This window comes from Anser brachyrhynchus, assembly GCF_964034855.1.
Source record: "Anser brachyrhynchus genome assembly, chromosome: 1".
Lineage (NCBI taxonomy): Eukaryota > Metazoa > Chordata > Aves > Anseriformes > Anatidae > Anser > Anser brachyrhynchus.
Window position 1 is genome coordinate 73,048,386 of NC_137694.1, and position 16,612 is coordinate 73,064,997.

The 16,612-nt window shown below is 44.5% G+C and overlaps 2 protein-coding genes across 10 annotated transcripts in view; one reads left to right on the plus strand and one right to left on the minus strand.

Moving 5' to 3' along the window:
* The window catches only part of ATXN10 (ataxin 10), a 124,870-nt gene that overhangs the window by 93,412 nt on the left and 14,846 nt on the right, over nt 1-16,612 (minus strand). The gene's annotated exons all lie outside the window — the stretch shown is intronic.
* Nucleotides 5,041-11,270, plus strand: LOC308188031 (endogenous retrovirus group FC1 Env polyprotein-like; the record flags this gene model as incomplete). The annotated part of the gene is made up of 2 exons (XM_080576620.1): nt 5,041-10,498; nt 11,147-11,270. The coding sequence occupies one exon, from the start codon at nt 5,041-5,043 to the stop codon at nt 6,163-6,165; it is 1,125 nt and encodes a 374-aa protein (XP_080432746.1). The 3' UTR covers nt 6,166-10,498; nt 11,147-11,270.

A 16,612-nucleotide genomic window follows, 5' to 3' on the forward strand; every position in this document is an offset into this window, starting at 1 on the left:
TGTCATCAAAAAGTATATAAACTGTGTTTTGGAACTAGTAGGTGCGCTCCTGCTTGTGGGGCGCCCACCATTGCAATCGCGAATAAATTACTACTTCACTGAGATCCTCGCCTGAGCCTAAGTTATTGGCTACGGAGTGTTTCTCACAATTTGGGGGCTCGTCCGGGATCCAGTCACCTACCGGGGAGCCCCACCACCGCAGCAGCAGGAAGGCATGCCCCGCTGATTTCAGCGGTCCTGTGCATCAATGGTGGCGGTTCTGCGGAGAGCTGACAGAGGGCCCGAGACTGATTAAAGAGGCAGGATCCGTGAAGGAGTGGGGAAGGGAAGAAGGTAGGCACTCTGGGTTTTAAGAATTGATCCGGTAACTCTGTGCACAGACCAAGGTAAGAAATATTAAGTATTGCCTTGGGGGTCGGGTGAGACTCTGTGTGACGTGTGATTGAGACGTACTTTTGTACGGAGCGAGTGTGGAGTCCTGATCCGCGGTTCCGTAACTCCGCGAGGGGCGCGGCCGGAGACGGACGAAGCGTGAGATAAGGGAGAGAAAGGAAGAGTCTCGGGAAATTTGGTGTACGGTAAGCCCTTGCACAGGGAAGTGCTTAGCAATACACCAGGGAAATTTGGTGTGCGGTAAGCCTCGCACGGGAAAGTGCTTGGCAGTACACCAGGGAAATTTGGTGTACAGTAATCCTTGCACGGGGAAGTGCTCGGCAGTACACCAGGGAATCTGGTAAACTCATAGGTGTGCGGTAGCCCTTGCACGGGGAAGTGCTTGGCAGTACACCCCCATTTTCCAGAATAGGAAAAATGGGAAATATGAGTTCCAGGGAACAGGGAGATATCCCTGGGGGAGTGCCTACCGAAAGTTCTTCCTGAAGAATTATAAGAAATTGGAAAAATAATCTCAAAATTGGAGGAGATAGTAAAAAAAAAAAAAAAAAGGTTAAATATTGTGTATTAGTCTGGACAAAAGAACCAATTAAGGAAACAGCAGTATTTTGGCCAAAATACGGGCCTGATGAAAATTCAGGCTTGAAATTTATGTGTAAACAATAAGATTCCTTTTTTTTTGGAGGAGGAGCCAAGTTATGCTCCCTATAATCCTAATATTGCACCGGTGGCAGCAGCAGTCGCTCCAGGAAAGGAGACAGGGACTGCAATTAACGCTGTCCCTAGAGAAGAGCGTACTCTAGGCTCTGGCAAGAATTAGAACAAGGTAGAAGAGGTACTGAGAATTTTGCCTTCCCTGATACTAACAGTACTAGCACTAACTGTGTATCCTCTTAAGTGAACTTCCCCCCCTCCTTACCAGCAGAGAGGTTAGGAGTTTCCTAGGACCTGACTTATACTCTTGGGGGGGGAATTATGTATATAAATATGTTGTTTACAGGGAAAGAAATGGGAATGATCAGGAGGAGAGCTGCTATACAAAAATGGGAAAGAGCTCATCCTCCAGGACCAGGGGTAATACTGGCAGGGCAGAAATAACCACTTGCCGATCCTGGCTGGAAGAATAATAGTGTGCAACACAGAAATCATATGAGAGACTTGGGGTCAGAATGAGAAAGTACTTGGGGATGAATCCTGAGGACCCGGTATCCCAAGGGCTCTTGAAAGTTCATTTTGTGATTGAAGCCTGGCAAGATACACAGAAAATGCTCCAGAAGGTGGGGGGATGTAGTGAACAGTCACTGGGGGGCCCTCCTGTGGGAGGCCCTGAACGTGTGTGTCAAGAGGGGAGATGAGAAGGAAAAGCAGAGAGTGAAACTAATGGTATTGACAGTGTAGCAGGTAGTGAGGCAGAGGGTTGGAGAAAGAGGAAGAAAATCTTCCGGGGGAGTCAGGGCCAGGATGGAAAACAGGGGAAGAGAGATGAAGGAATGGCAGGCAAGGAAAGCTACCCGTGTTGTGGCCTGAATCTTAGCAGGGACAGGCTTTGATGGGATGTTTTAAGTGTGGGCAGGCTGGCCACTTCAGGTAGGAATATCCGGAGTGGAAGAAGGAGGAGAGAAGGAAAATGGGATGAGGGAGAAAGGTATGGAATTAAGCTGGCTAATGACTGAGACTTTGGAGAAAGTACAGGCTGGAGAAAGATAGGAAGAAGTGTTAAAAAGGGTTATTAAAGGTGTTAAAGGTGTGGTATGTAATGTTTGACAGAGCTGTTTTTTTGAATGAGTTGGGAAAGTTGAATGAGCAGGGAAAGAGGATGTAGGCATTATCTAAGTAACAGTCTAGAAGTTTTGGTATATTTGCTGTGGTGTTTGGTCAGTTTCCCAAGTATCGAGAGGGGGGGGGGGGGGGGGGCAGCCTGCTCCACCAGGGGCCTCTCCACAGGCCGCAGGGGGCTTCGGCTCCGGCGCCTGGAGCACCTCCACCCCCTCCTTCTGTGCTGACTTTGGTGTCTGCGGGGAGGTTTCTCACTCCTCGCTCTCCCAGCTGCTGTTGAGCAGCAGGTTTTTGTTCGTTTTCGTGGATGTGCTCTCACAGAGGCACAGACTGTGTTGCTCATGGCTTGGCTCTGGGCAGCGGTGGGCCCCTCTGGGGCCGGATGAAATTGTCCCTTATCTGCCGCGGGGAGGCTTCTGGATTCTCCTCGTGGGGGGCTGCCACTGCAGCCCCCTCCCGAACCTTGCCATCAAACACAATACACAGGGGCAGCTAGGTCATTACTGGCCTGTAAAGTATCAGGGATTAAATTAACTAATGAAACCCTAAAAGTGATGGGGGTAGAAGGGGCTGGGATAACAGTGCCACCTTTGGGGGATACCAAGCTGAGACTAGGGGATAAAATGATCTCTGGGCAATTATTGTATGTACCCAAGGCAGGGACTAACTTGTTGGGAAGGGATTTGATGATGAAATTGGGCATTCAAATAGTAAATTGTTAGACTGGAATAACAGTGGTATTAATGGAGTGCTCTCAGGCCCTGAGAGCAAAGATATATTCACCTCTGACTGGAAAGACTCTGAAGTGGGGGCGGTAGCAACAATACATATGGACAGTTTTACCTCAGGGGTTTACAGGGCCACCGATTAATTTGGGCAAAGTTCTAGAACAGATTTTGGAGCAATTCCAACCTCCCAAGGAGGAATTTCTATTACAAAATGTGTATGATCGTTTATTGTCAGGACAGGAGAAAACAGTTGTGAAGGAAGCTACTAACAAGCTATTCAACTTTCTGGGAAAGCAGGGCTTGGGAGTATTGAAAAATAAATTACAATACGTAGAAAGAGAAGTCAGGTATTTAAGGCATCTAATGTCTGAGGGAAAACTGAGAATAAATCCAGAGATAATTCAGGGAATTGTTGAAAACTAAGAAAGAACTAAAAAGTTTTTAAGAGAGATTTCTTTAAGGAATCAGGAGCCACGAAGTCTGAGGGAAAATGGATACTCCCTGATGGGAGAGAAATGCTGAATAAAGCACCAATGAGGCAAATATTAATCGTTTTGCATCAAGAGAGTCATTGGGAGGTGCAAGCAACATGTGATGTTGTGCTAAGAAAGTATGTCTGTGTAGGAATATACACTTCAGTGAAGCAAATATGCAGAGGATGTACCATATGTCAAAAGGCAAATAAAAAGGTCATTTGTAACTGACCTAGAGGGGGACAGGAGCCAGGGATTCGACCTTTAGAAAGTATACAGGTAGACTTTACTGAGTTACGTAAAGGAGGGAGATTTAAGTACTTGTTTCTCCTAATTGACCACGTGACTGGATGGGTGTAAGCTTTCCCCTCTGTATCTGCCACTGCAAACACGGTGGCTAAGGTATCACCGGAGCAAATAGTCCCTAGATATGGGATAGCTGAAAACATTGATTCAGATCAAGGAAGTCATTTCACTTCACACATACTGCAAGGGTTAATGCAGGCCTTAGAGATTGAGTGGGCTTTTTCACACCCCCTGGCACCCCTCCTCTTCTGGGAAGGCAAAGCGAATGAACCAGACATTAAAGAAGCAATTATCTAAATTAGCGTTAAAAACCCAACTTCCTTGGGTAAAATGCTTACTTTTAGCACTCCTACAGGTTCAAACAGCACCAAGAAATGATATAGGAATTTCACCGTATGAGATGCTGTTCGGATTACCCTATCTGGGCAGAAGGGATGAGATACCACAATTCGAAATGAGAGAGTTTTCTTAAGAACTGTATTCTGGGGTTGTCCTCTTCTTTGTCATTTCTCAGGACCCGTGGGAAATTGGGTCCTGATTCAGACCTGGAAAGGATCAACTCTGGCCCGAATGGGAAGGACACTTCCAAGTACTACTAACCACTGAAACAGCCATAGGAACTGCGGAAAAAGGTTGGACTCGCTATACTCGAGTGAAGGCATCCGTTGACCCTAGTACCTGGGAAGCTGTTCCTACAGAAGACTTGTTGGAAGCTGAAATCGAAGAGAAAAATCTCATAGTGGACTCTGAGCGGGATAAGAGCTTGCAATTGTAAACTAACCTTTTATTTTCACAGGTAACTAATGAGTGTGACTTGTGATTGAGAGAAAGGACTGGCATATAGTGAATTGAAGTGTTCCCAACGGGGGTTTGTTATGGTAGTAGTGTATATCTTATTCTTTGTATTGATAATTATTTGGAAACCTAAGGTTTAAAAATAATGACAGGGAAAAATCAATTATTAATTTTGTTTTTAGTGATTGATCTGTCATGTTTGATGCTTGTGAGGTGTTAGCTTGTGGAGATTTAAATGCCCAACGACAATTGAGCAGAGAGAACAAATAACTGGTAGAGACCCAACAGCCAGATTGAGAATAGCTGTATGGAAACGATCCTCTATTGCCATCAGAGAAAGGGAGAAACTCAAGGAGAAAACAGGAGAGAAAACAGGAGGCCCTCTTTGAAATGCGGCAGTTCAAACATTTGAGATTGAAACAGGGTATGGGGATGTGAATGCCTGGATAGCATGGGTCAAATATACTGTCCAGAGTCTCAACCATAGCGATTGCTATGCTTGTGCCTCGGGATGACCGATTGCCCAGATAGTGCCCTGCCCATTGGAGTGGACCAAGGATTCCCAGGGGATGCGATGGATGATTGCACTGTACCAAGAAAAGACTGCCTGGGGAAATGAGGCCTGTAAGTCTCTCTCTTTGTTGTTCCCTTCCTTGCGTGATAGCAGTATCAGGGTTCCCCCTGCATTCTCTACAGCTATAGAAAACCATACAGCTTGCCTCTCACGGCAGGGTGTGAGTGCTACCTGGCATCTGGGAGAATTTGCCTTGTGCACGAGGACCTTGAATGCTACCAAGGACTTGATGGGAAACTGCTCAAGACTTGAGATCCCCCGGGCAGATCTCTGGTGGTACTGTGGAGGGAAGATCTTACGGTCCATCCTGCCATCTAACTGGGGAGGCACTTGTGCACTTGTTCAATTAGCTATACCCTTCACCCTGGCATTTGAAAGAGAAACATCACAAATACCCAGAAGAAGTAAAAGAAGCTTAGGAGTATCATTTGATGATAGAGCGTACATAGATTCTATTGGGGTGCCTAGAGGAGTTCCTGATGAACATAAAGCCAGGAATCAAATTGCTGCAGGGTTTGAGTCACTGTTCTGGTGGGTAACAATTAATAAAAATGTGGATTGGATTAATTATATCTATTATAATCAGCAGAGATTCATAAACTATACAAGAGATGCGATAAGAGGAATCGCTGAACAACTAAATGCCACCAGCAAAATGGCTTGGGAAAACAGAATAACATTAGATATGATGCTTGTGGAGAAAGGTGGTGTGTGCGTGATGCTGGGCAACCGTTGTTGTACTTTTATCCCTAACAATACTGCCCTGGATGGCACAGTAACTAGAGCATTGCAAGGGCTTACCACCCTTGCCAATGAATTGGCAGAAAACTCAGGAGCAGACACTTCCATCACAGGATGGTTGAAATCTTGGTTTGGTAAATGGAAAGGGATGGTAGTGTCCATATTTACATCCTTGATTGTAGTAGCAGGAGTTTTGACAGCCATTGGTTGTTGCATTATCCCCTGTGTAAGGGGACTTGTCCAGCGGTTAATTGAAACTGCACTTTTGAAACAAATGACCATGGATCCACCACCCTACTCAGATAAGATGATGATATTAGAGGAAATGGAAAGCAAAGAAAGTGAAGAAGAGGAAGACCTCTACCAGATTACATCTTAGAGAAAAATTTTGCAAAAATCAACAAATTATAAAAAGAGAAAAGGGGGGAATTGTGGGAATAGAAATGTTGTTTTTGCAGTGTTACATTGTATAGAAGGAAGGAATGTGGTATTGAGATATGCTTACAGTGATAAGAAAGCTCAGCAGGTGACCTCCTAAAATGCAGACAACCAGACTCCTTAGAGCAATCAGGTGAAAATCACTATGTTAAGTCAAGCCAGATAAGGGGAGAAAAATTACCATCTCAAAAACAGGCCAGCAACTGAAGGCCAGGCATTGTCTGTGAAGCATCAGATAGATTGTGAACCTGGATTACCCACTCCAGTGGGGAAACAGGGGAGGGTCCTGTCATCAAAAAGTATATAAACTGTGTTTTGGAACTAGTAGGTGCGCTCTCCTGCTTGTGGGGCGCCCGCCATTGCAATCGCGAATAAATTACTACTTCACTGAGATCCTCGCCTGAGCCTAAGTTATTGGCTACGGAGTGTTTCTCACACATTTAAAAACTTTTTAAAAAAGGATAAGATATCCAGTGCAGCTCATGGGAATTTTTGATCTCCTCTTCCCCACTTTTTTCTAAGGATCCCTCATAACTAAATGTCAACAGGGTTTTCCATCCTACTTGGACATGTACACCTTATAATTAAGTGGTGTTTTAACACAACATGTCCTCACCTTTATAAAGAAATTACACAGAAATTCTTTGATTACAAAGAAGTCAAATCTCTCTTGCTCAATAGTGTGACGTTCTCTTTCTGCAGACCTCAGGAAAAGGGTTTTGTTTTGTTATTTCACTAAAGATGAAATCCTTCCATCCCATCTGGCTTTTGCAAGAAATAATGCACCTGGGAGCTATATATAGCCTAGGTTACATTACTACTTATTCTTCTAGCACACACGCCCTTATGCATTTGTTTTTTTTTTTTTAATCTATAAAGGAGCGATGCTTTAATTTCTACAGTGTTCCAAACTCAAAGGTTACTTATTGCCATTTATTCTGCAAAGTAGTTCTCTTCAGCACTGACAGATTAAAACATACTAAAGTACTTTCCAATGCACTTTCTTCCTACACTATGACGAACCCAAAAGGCAGCAATGGGTCAAGAGCAACTGTTTTTTTTGATTAAATGAAAGAAAATACATATGATGACTGATCAGGTCCAAATCACTCTGAGCACTGAAAGAACATTGGCTGAAGCTGAACCCAAACAATTATAAATGCTGGTGGCAGGCAGAGGGGAAAAAAACAAACAAACAAACAAAACACCAAAACAAAACTAAAAAAAAAAAAAAAGAGCTCACACACCAAAGGTTTCAGATTCAGTGTGGTGGTCTTTACCTGAACAGCACCACAGGCCTTCTCTTCTGCTCGAAGCAAGAAACATTTCTTTAGAGTTCCCCTGCAAGTATGTGGCATTTGAGGGTACTTTAAAACCATTTCAAACAAGATATTCTGTATTTCCCCCACACCTACCCTCAAGAATAGAGGTGTCAACAGGTGTTAGACATTTTATAGTCATATTGCTAAACCTCCTACCAGAAAATGCTCAAGTTACTATAGTAAGTGCAGTATTAAAAGTCTACATAGAGTCGTCTTTCATCACTGTCTTTACAGGAATGTTTTAAGTGCTGTTCTGAATAGAGCAGCTATAGCAGCTTAGCTACATCTGAGTGCTTTTCAGAAACTTGGAAGCAAAGACAAATTCCTGTACAAGGATCCGACCTCATCATCCACTATAATTTACCCTGCATTTCTGGACGTGACATTAAGATGAGCAAGCAAACCTTCGTACTACAGCTAACACATCTGGACACAGATTTTGACAGAACTCTCCAGGTGTACCCATGGCAACTGCTGTTAATACTCTCCTGTTAATGCGTGTTTATGCAAAAAACGCTGGTTGGTTAAGATCCGTACAAACTTCGAGGCATGGCATCAACTCAGCATACCAATAACAATACCTATGCTACTTGGTTTAAAGCTAGCCCGAGCATCACCATCAGCCTGGAAATGAGGAATGCAGGTCTAAGGCTCAGAGCACCTCTCTCAGGCACACACGAACAGTGCAGCATTGCTCAGTGGCTGACACAGTGCTGTTACACTCAGTTCTGTTCCAAGTACAATCAGCTCATTCAGAGAACTTGCACAACAAATTGTCCCTCACAGGGTAGCAATCAGGCAGTGCCTTTTCATCCAAGAGGACAGCAAAGTATTTTGGCAGTTAAATACTTTTAGGCAATTAGGTTGGAATTCAAAGCACGTTCTTCAGCATCTGCAATATTTTGAAGTGGTGAAAGGTATTTACAAACAATAAGATTAAAGCACATTCTGTCAAAAAAAAAAAAAGTCACTGAGAGGATCAGCCTATTGAACGTAAGTTTGCTTCAAAACAGGCATGCCCTCACTGCAATTTATCCAGGAGAAACAAAACAAAAAAAAAATCCCTTTTTTCCCAGATTTCAGAGATGAATCCTACATCCAGACTTCACTCTGGAATCTGAAGATACATCATCCTGACAAACCTCAATATACCTTCCCACAGGTCTGCTAGATTTTGTTGGAAAGTTTTAAGATTTGCCATAGGAAAAAGGAAAAAAAAGGTCTCCTAACCAAACCAAGACACATGCTATGAAGTGAAGGAGATTTTCTATCTGGGCTTCTGACAAGGATATTTCCTATGTCTGCTGCAATCCCTAACATACTGAACTAGTTCTTAGCTCTTAAGAGATCTGGGTCTGCTTAAGTTCAGTTAAAGTTCATCTGGCAGCTTCATCAGCCTGCTCTTCTGGCTAGTGTTCTTGGTCTTTGTACCCACAGCAGAAAAAAGCTTGTTATGATGAAGCTATTTTTAAAGATAAATAAATAAATAAAACAAAAGAGATGTGGAGAGGGTACTATGGAAATGCTACTAAACCTATACTCTGTAGAGATATTTTTTCACAAGAATATTTAGTAAAAATTTAAAGAATTTATTACCTATTTCTTGGAAGATCATGTCTCAGATCAGTTAATCAGGAAACAAATGGACCCTCTTGCATACAGAATTTCCACAAGTAAGTATAGTTCCTGTATTTTCAATCACTATTCAAATTAATTCTCAACTGGGAACAGGAGGGCAACATTTGTTATCTCATCTGTCTTCCCACCAGCAACGTCCCAAGCTTCACAATCTAAAAAGTTAAGTGCCACCTTACACAATCTCCTACTTCCTAAGCTCATTGCATATAGTTTTAAGAACACCAAGGACCAGTTTTCAGATACTGCCGATGAAATACATCACTTCCATTTCTCTCTGCATGACTAGGAAGTTCTGTCTCTAAGAGAGAAGGAGGAAGGACTGCCAGAGCAGTAAGAAAACAGCACAGTTACAAGTATGTGTGACTTATCTGACACGGATCTGTCTTGACCCTACATAGAAGGGCTACAAATCACTGAACAGTTGTTTAGCGTCCTTGCCCTGCAACTCCCTACACTCATCTAATTGTTGGATTTCACTGTGCTTGCTACTACTTAAAGAAGTTTCCCTTCTCCAATTGCAACAAAATATAAATTGATCAACACAAATTACAACTGTGTAATTTAAGGAAATACAAGACAAATTAGGCTATGGAGTGCAACTAAAAGTGTGGGAATAAAAATGTTTTTGCAGAGTTACATTGTTTAAAGGTAAGGAATGGGGTATTGAGATATGCTTGCAGTGGTAAGAAAACTTAGCAGGCGACCTTGTAAAATGCAGACAACCAGACTCCTTAGGACAATTAGGTGAAAATCACAGTGTTAAGTCAAGTCAGATAAGTGAAGAAACATTACCACTTCAAACAGTAAAAAAGTCAAAAGAAATCTGAAATTTAACAGGCCAGCAACTGAAGGCCAGGCATTGTCTGTGAAGCATCAGATAGATTGTGAACCTGGATTACCAACTCCAGTGGGGAAACAGGGGAGGGTCCTGTCATCAAAAAGTACATAAACTGTGTTTTGGAACCAGTAGGTGCGCTCCTGCTTGTGGGACGCCCGCCATTGCAATCACAAATAAATCACTACTTCACTGAGATCCTCGCCTGAGCCTAAGTTATTGGCTACGGAGTGTTTCTCACAATTTGGGGGCTCGTCCGGGAGCCAGTCACCTACTGGGGAGCCTCACCGCCGCAGCAGCAGGAAGGCATGCCCTGCTGATTTCAGCGGTCCTGTGCATCAATGGTGGCGGTTCTGCGGAGAGCTGACAGAGGGCCCGAGACTGATTAAAGAGGCAGGATCCGTGAAGTAGTGGGGAAGGGAAGAAGGTAGGCACTCCGGGTTTAAGAATTGATCCGGTAACTCTGTGCACAGACCAAGGTAAGAAATATTAAGTATTGCCTTGGGGGTCGGGTGAGACTCTGTGTGACGTGTGATTGAGACGTACTTTTGTACGAGTGTGGGGTCCTGATCCGCGGTTCCATAGCTCCGCGAGGGGTGCGGCTGGAGACGGACGAAGCATGAGATAAGAGAGAGAAAGGAAAAGTCTCGGGAAATTTGGAGTACGGTAAGCCCTTGCACAGGGAAGTGCTTGGCAGTACACCAGGGAATCTGGTATTCTCATAGGTGTGCGGTAGCCCTTGCACGGGGAAGTGCTTCGCAGTACACCCCCATTTTCCAGAACTGGAACGTTAGCGTGTGGTACCCTGCAGGAGGGAAATTTCTGTAGAAGCACACTGACAAGGGCTAGGAAAAATGGGAAAATATGAGTTCCAGGGAACAGGCAGATATATCCCTGGGAGAGTGCCTACTGACAGTTCTTCTTGAAGAATGATAAGAAATTGGAAAAAGAATCTCAAAATTAGAGGAGATGATTAAAAAAAAAATAATAATGGTTAAATATTGTGTATCAGTCTGGACAAAAGAACCAATTAAGGAAACAGCAGTATTTTGGCCAAAATATGGGTCTGATGAAAATTCAGGCTTGAAATTTGTATGTAAACAATAAGATTCCTTTTTTTTTTTCAGAGAAGGAGCCGAGTTATGCTCCCTATAATCCTAATATTGCACCGGTGGCAGCAGCAGTCGCTCCAGGAAGGGAGACAGGGACTGCAATTAACGCTGTCCCTAGAGAAGAGCGTACTCTAGGCTCTGGCAAGAATTAGAACAAGGTAGAAGAGGTACTGAGAATTTTGCCTTCCCTGATACTAACAGTACTAGCACTAACTGTGTATCCTCTTAAGTGAACTTCCCCCCCTCCTTACCAGCAGAGAGGTTAGGAGTTTCCTAGGACCTGACTTATACTCTTGGGGGGGGAATTATGTATATAAATATGTTGTTTACAGGGAAAGAAATGGGAATGATCAGGTGGAGAGCTGCTATACAAAAATGGGAAAGAGCTCATCCTCCAGGACCAGGGGTAATACTGGCAGGGCAGAAATAACCACTTGCCGATCCTGGCTGGAAGAATAATAGTGTGCAACACAGAAATCATATGAGAGACTTGGGGTCAGAATGAGAAAGTACTTGGGGATGAATCCTGAGGACCCGGTATCCCAAGGGCTCTTGAAAGTTCATTTTGTGATTAAAGCCTGGCAAGATACATAGAAAAAGCTCCAGAAGGTGGGGGGATGTAGTGAACAGTCACTGGGGGGCCCTCCTGTGGGAGGCCCTGAACGTGTGTGTCAAGAGGGGAGATGAGAAGGAAAAGCAGAGAGTGAAACTAATGGTATTGACAGTGTAGCAGGTAGTCAGGCAGAGGGTTGGAGAAAGAGGAAGAAAATCTTCAGGAGGAGTCAGGGCCAGGATGGAAAACAGGGGAAGAGAGATGAAGGAATGGCAGGCAAGGAAAGCTACCTGTGTTGTGGCCTGAATCTTAGCAGGGACAGGCTTTGATGGGATGTTTTAAGTTTAAGTTTAAATTCCTTCAGGTAGGAATATCCGGAGTGGAAGAAGGAGGAGAGAAGGAAAATGGGATGAAATATGTTATACTGATATGTTGTTTCAGCATCCTGGAGGGAGAAAGGTATGGAATTAAGTTGGCCAATGACTGAGACTTTGGTGAAAGTACAGACTGGAGAAAGATAGAAAGAAGTATTAAAAAGGGTTATTGAAGGTGTGGTATGTAGTGTTTGACAGAGCTGTTTGAAGTTGAATGAGCAGGGAAAGAGGATGTAGGCATTATCTAAGTAACAGTCTAGAAGTTTTGATATATTTGCTGTGGTGTTTGGTCAGTTTCCCAAGTATCGAGAGGGGGGGGGGGGGGGGGGGCAGCCTGCTCCACCAGGGGCCTCTCCACAGGCCGCAGGGGGGCTTCGGTTCCAGCGCCTGGAGCACCTCCTCCCCCTCCTTCTGCACTGACTTTGGTGTCTGCAGGGAGGTTTCTCGATCCTCGGAAGCTGCTATTGAGCAGCAGGTTTTTGTTCGTTTTCGTGGATGTGCTCTCACAGAGGCACAGACTGTGTTGCTCATGGCTTGGCTCTGGGCAGCGGTGGGCCTCTTTGGGGCCGGATGAAATTGTCCCTTATCTGCCACGGGGAGGCTTCTGGATTCTCCTCGTGGGGGTTGCCACTGCAGCCACCCCCTGAACCTTGCCATTGAACCCAATACACTGGGGCAGCTAGGTCATTACTGGCCTGTAAAGTATCAGGGATTAAATTAACTAATGAAACCTTAAAAAGTGATGGGGGTAGAAGGGGCTGGGATAACAGTGCCACCTTTGGGGGATACCAAGCTGAGACTAGGGGATAAAATGATCTCTGGGCAATTATTGTATGTACCCAAGGCAGGGACTAACTTGTTGGGAAGGGATTTGATGATGAAATTGAGCATTCAAATAGTAAATTGGTAGACTGGAATAACAGTGGTATTAATGGAGTGCTCTCAAGCCCTGAGAGCAAAGATATATTCACCTCTGATTGGAAAGACCCTGAAATGGGGCGGAAGCAACAATACATATGGACAGTTTTATCTCAGGGGGTTTACAGGGCCACCGATTTATTTGGGCAAAGTTCTAGAACAGATTTTGGGGCAATTCCAACCTCCCGAGGAGCTATGACTGTTACAAATATGTGGATGATCTTTTATTGTCAGGACAGGAGAAAACAGTTGTGAAGGAAGCTACTAACAAGCTATTCAACTTACTGGGAAAGCAGGGCTTGGGAGTATTGAAAAATAAATTACAATATGTAGAAAAAGAAGTCAAGTATATAAGGCATCTAATGTCTGAGGAAAAACGAAGAATAAATCCAAAGAGGATTCAGAGAATTGTTGAAACCTAAGAAAGAACTAAAAAGTTTTAAGAGAAAGGGTTTTGTTTTTTTAAAGGAATCGGGAGCCACAAAGTCTGAAGGAAAATGGATACTCCCTGATGGGAGAGAAATGCTGAATAAAGCACCAATGAGGCAAATATTAATCGTTTTGCATCAAGAGAGTCATTGGGAGGTGCAAGCAACATGTGATGTGCTAAGAAAGTATGTCTGTGTAGGAATATACACTTTAGTGAAGTAAATATGCAGAGAATGTACCATATGTCAAAAGGTAAATAAAAAGGTCATCTGTAACACACCTAGAGTGGGACGGGAGCCAGGGATTAGACCTTTCCAAAGTATATAGGTAGACTTTACTGAGTTATCTAAAGCAGGGAGACTTACAGATTCACAGAATCACAGAATCGTCTAGGTTGGAAGGGACCTACAAGATCACCTAGTCCAACCTCTGACCTAACACTAACAAGTCCTCCACTAAACCATATCACTAAGGTCAACATCTAAACGTCTTTTAAAGACCTCCAGGGATGGTGACTCAACCACTTCCCTGGGCAGCCCATTCCAATGCATAACAACCCTTTTGGTAAAGAAGTTCTTCCTCATATCCAACCTAAACCTCCCCTGGCACAACTTTAGCCCATTCCCCCTTGTCCTGTCACCAGGCACGTGGGAGAATAGACCAACCCCCACCTCGCTACAGCCTCTTTTAATGTACCTATAGAGAGCAATAAGGTCGCCCCTGAGCCTCCTCTTCTCCAGGCTGAACAATCCCAGCTCCCTCAGCCACTCCCCATAAGACTTGTTCTCCAGACCCCTCACCAGCTTTGCTGACCTTCTCTGGACTCTCTCGAGCACCTCCATGTCCTTCTTGTAGTGAGGGGCCCAAAACTGAACACAGTACTCGAGGTGCGGCCTCACCAGAGCCGAGTAGAGGGGGACAATCACTTCCCTAGCCCTGCTGGCCACACTGCTTCTTATACAAGCCAGGATGCTGTTGGCCTTCTTGGCCACCTGAGCACACTGCTGGCTCATATTCAGCTGACTATCAACCAATACTCCCAGGTCCTTCTTTGCCAGGCAGCTTTCCAACCACTCATCTCCCAGCCTGTAGCTCTGCTTGGAGTTGTTGTGCCCCAGGTGCAGGACCTGGCACTTGGCCTTGTTGAACTTCATACAGTTGGCCTCAGCCCATTGGTCCAGCCTATCCAGATCCTCCTGCAGAGCCTTCCTACCCTCGAGCAGATCAACACATGCACCTAACTTGGTGTCATCTGCAAACTTACTGAGGGTGCACTCAATCCCCTCATCCAGATCATTGATAAAGATATTAAAGAGGACTGGCCCTAGTACTGAGCCCTGAGGGACTCCACTAGTGACCGGCCTCCAACTGGATTTGGCTCCATTCACCACGACTCTTTGGGTCCAGCTACCCAGCCAGTTTTTAACCCAACGAAGCATATGCCAGTCCAAGCCCCGAGCAGCCAGTTTCTTGAGGAGAATGTTGTGGGAAACAGTATCAAAGGCCTTACTGAAGTCAAGATAGACCACATCCACAGCCTTTCCCTCATCCACTAAGCATGTCACTTTGTCATAGAAGGAGATCAGGTTCGTCAAGCAGGACCTGCCTTTCATAAACCCATGCTGACTGGGCCTGATCACCTGGTTGCCCTGTAAGTGTCGCGTGATGACACTCAAGATAATCTGCTCCATGAGCTTCCCTGGCACTGAGGTCAAACTAACAGGCCTATAGTTCCCCGGGGTCTACACTCCAGCCCTTCTTGTAGATGGGCATCACGTTTGCTAGCTGCCAGTCGACTGGGACCTCCCCTGATAGCCAGGACTGCTGATAAATGATGGAAAGTGGCTTGGCCAGCTCCTCCGCCAGTTCTCTCAGTACCCTCGGGTGGATCCCATCCGGCCCCATCGACTTGCATACATCCAAGCGCTGTAGCAGGTCGCCAACCATTTCCTCGTGGATTATGAGGGCCACATTCTGCTCCCCATCCCCTTCCACCAGCTCAGCGTATAACATAAGTACTTGTTTGTCCTAATTGACCACGTGACTGGATGGGTGTAAGCTTTCCCCTCAGTATCTGCCACTGCGAACACGGTGGCTAAGGTTATCACTGGAGCAAATAGTCCCTAGATATGGGATAGCTGAAAACATTGATTCAGATCAAGGAAGTCATTTCACTTCACAAGTACTGCAAGGGTTAATGCAGGCCTTAGAGATTGAGTGGGCTTTTCACACCCCCTGGCACCCCTCCTCTTCTGGGAAGGCAAAGCGAATGAACCAGACATTAAAGAAGCAATTAACCAAATTAGTGTTAGAAACCCAACTTCCTTGGGTAAAATGCTTACCTTTAGCACTCCTACAGGTTCAAACAGCACCAAGAAATGATATAGGAATTTCACCGTATGAGATGCTGTTCGGATTACCCTATCTGGGCAGAAGGGATGAGATACCACAATTCGAAACGAGAGTTTTCTTAAGAACTGTATTCTGGGGTTGTCCTCTTCTTTGTCATTTCTCAGGACCCGTGGGAAATTGGGTCCTGATTCAGACCTGGAAAGGATCAACTCTGGCCTGAATGGGAAGGACACTTCCAAGTACTACTAACCACTGAAACAGCCATAGGAACTGCGGAAAAAGGTTGGACTCGCTATACTCGAGTGAAGGCATCCGTTGACCCTAGTACCTGGGAAGCTGTTCCTACAGAAGACTTGTTGGAAGCTGAAATCGAAGAGAAAAATCTCATAGTGGACTCTGAGCAGGATAAAAGCTTACAATTGTAAACTAACCTTTTATTTTCACAGGTAACTAATGAGTATGACTTGTGATTGAGAGAAAGGACAGACCTCTAGTGAATTGAAGTGCTCCCAAGGGGAGTTTGTTATAGTAGTAGTGTACACCTTAGTCTTTGTATTGATAATTATTTGGAAACCTAAGGTTTAAAAATAATGACAGGGAAAAATCAATTATTAATTTTGTTTTTAGTGATTGTAGGCCTCAAAAAAAGCCTTGGTTAATTGGCAACTTGGAAAAGGCATGACCAGATAATAGTAAGACAGGATACCCCGTAAAAATATGGGTGAATGTGACAGAGGGTTATGTACCACAATCTGTCATGTTTGATGCTTGTGAGGTGTTAGCTTGTGGAGATTTAAATGCTTGATGACAGTTGAGCAGAGAACAAATAACTGGTAGAGACCCAACAGCCAGATT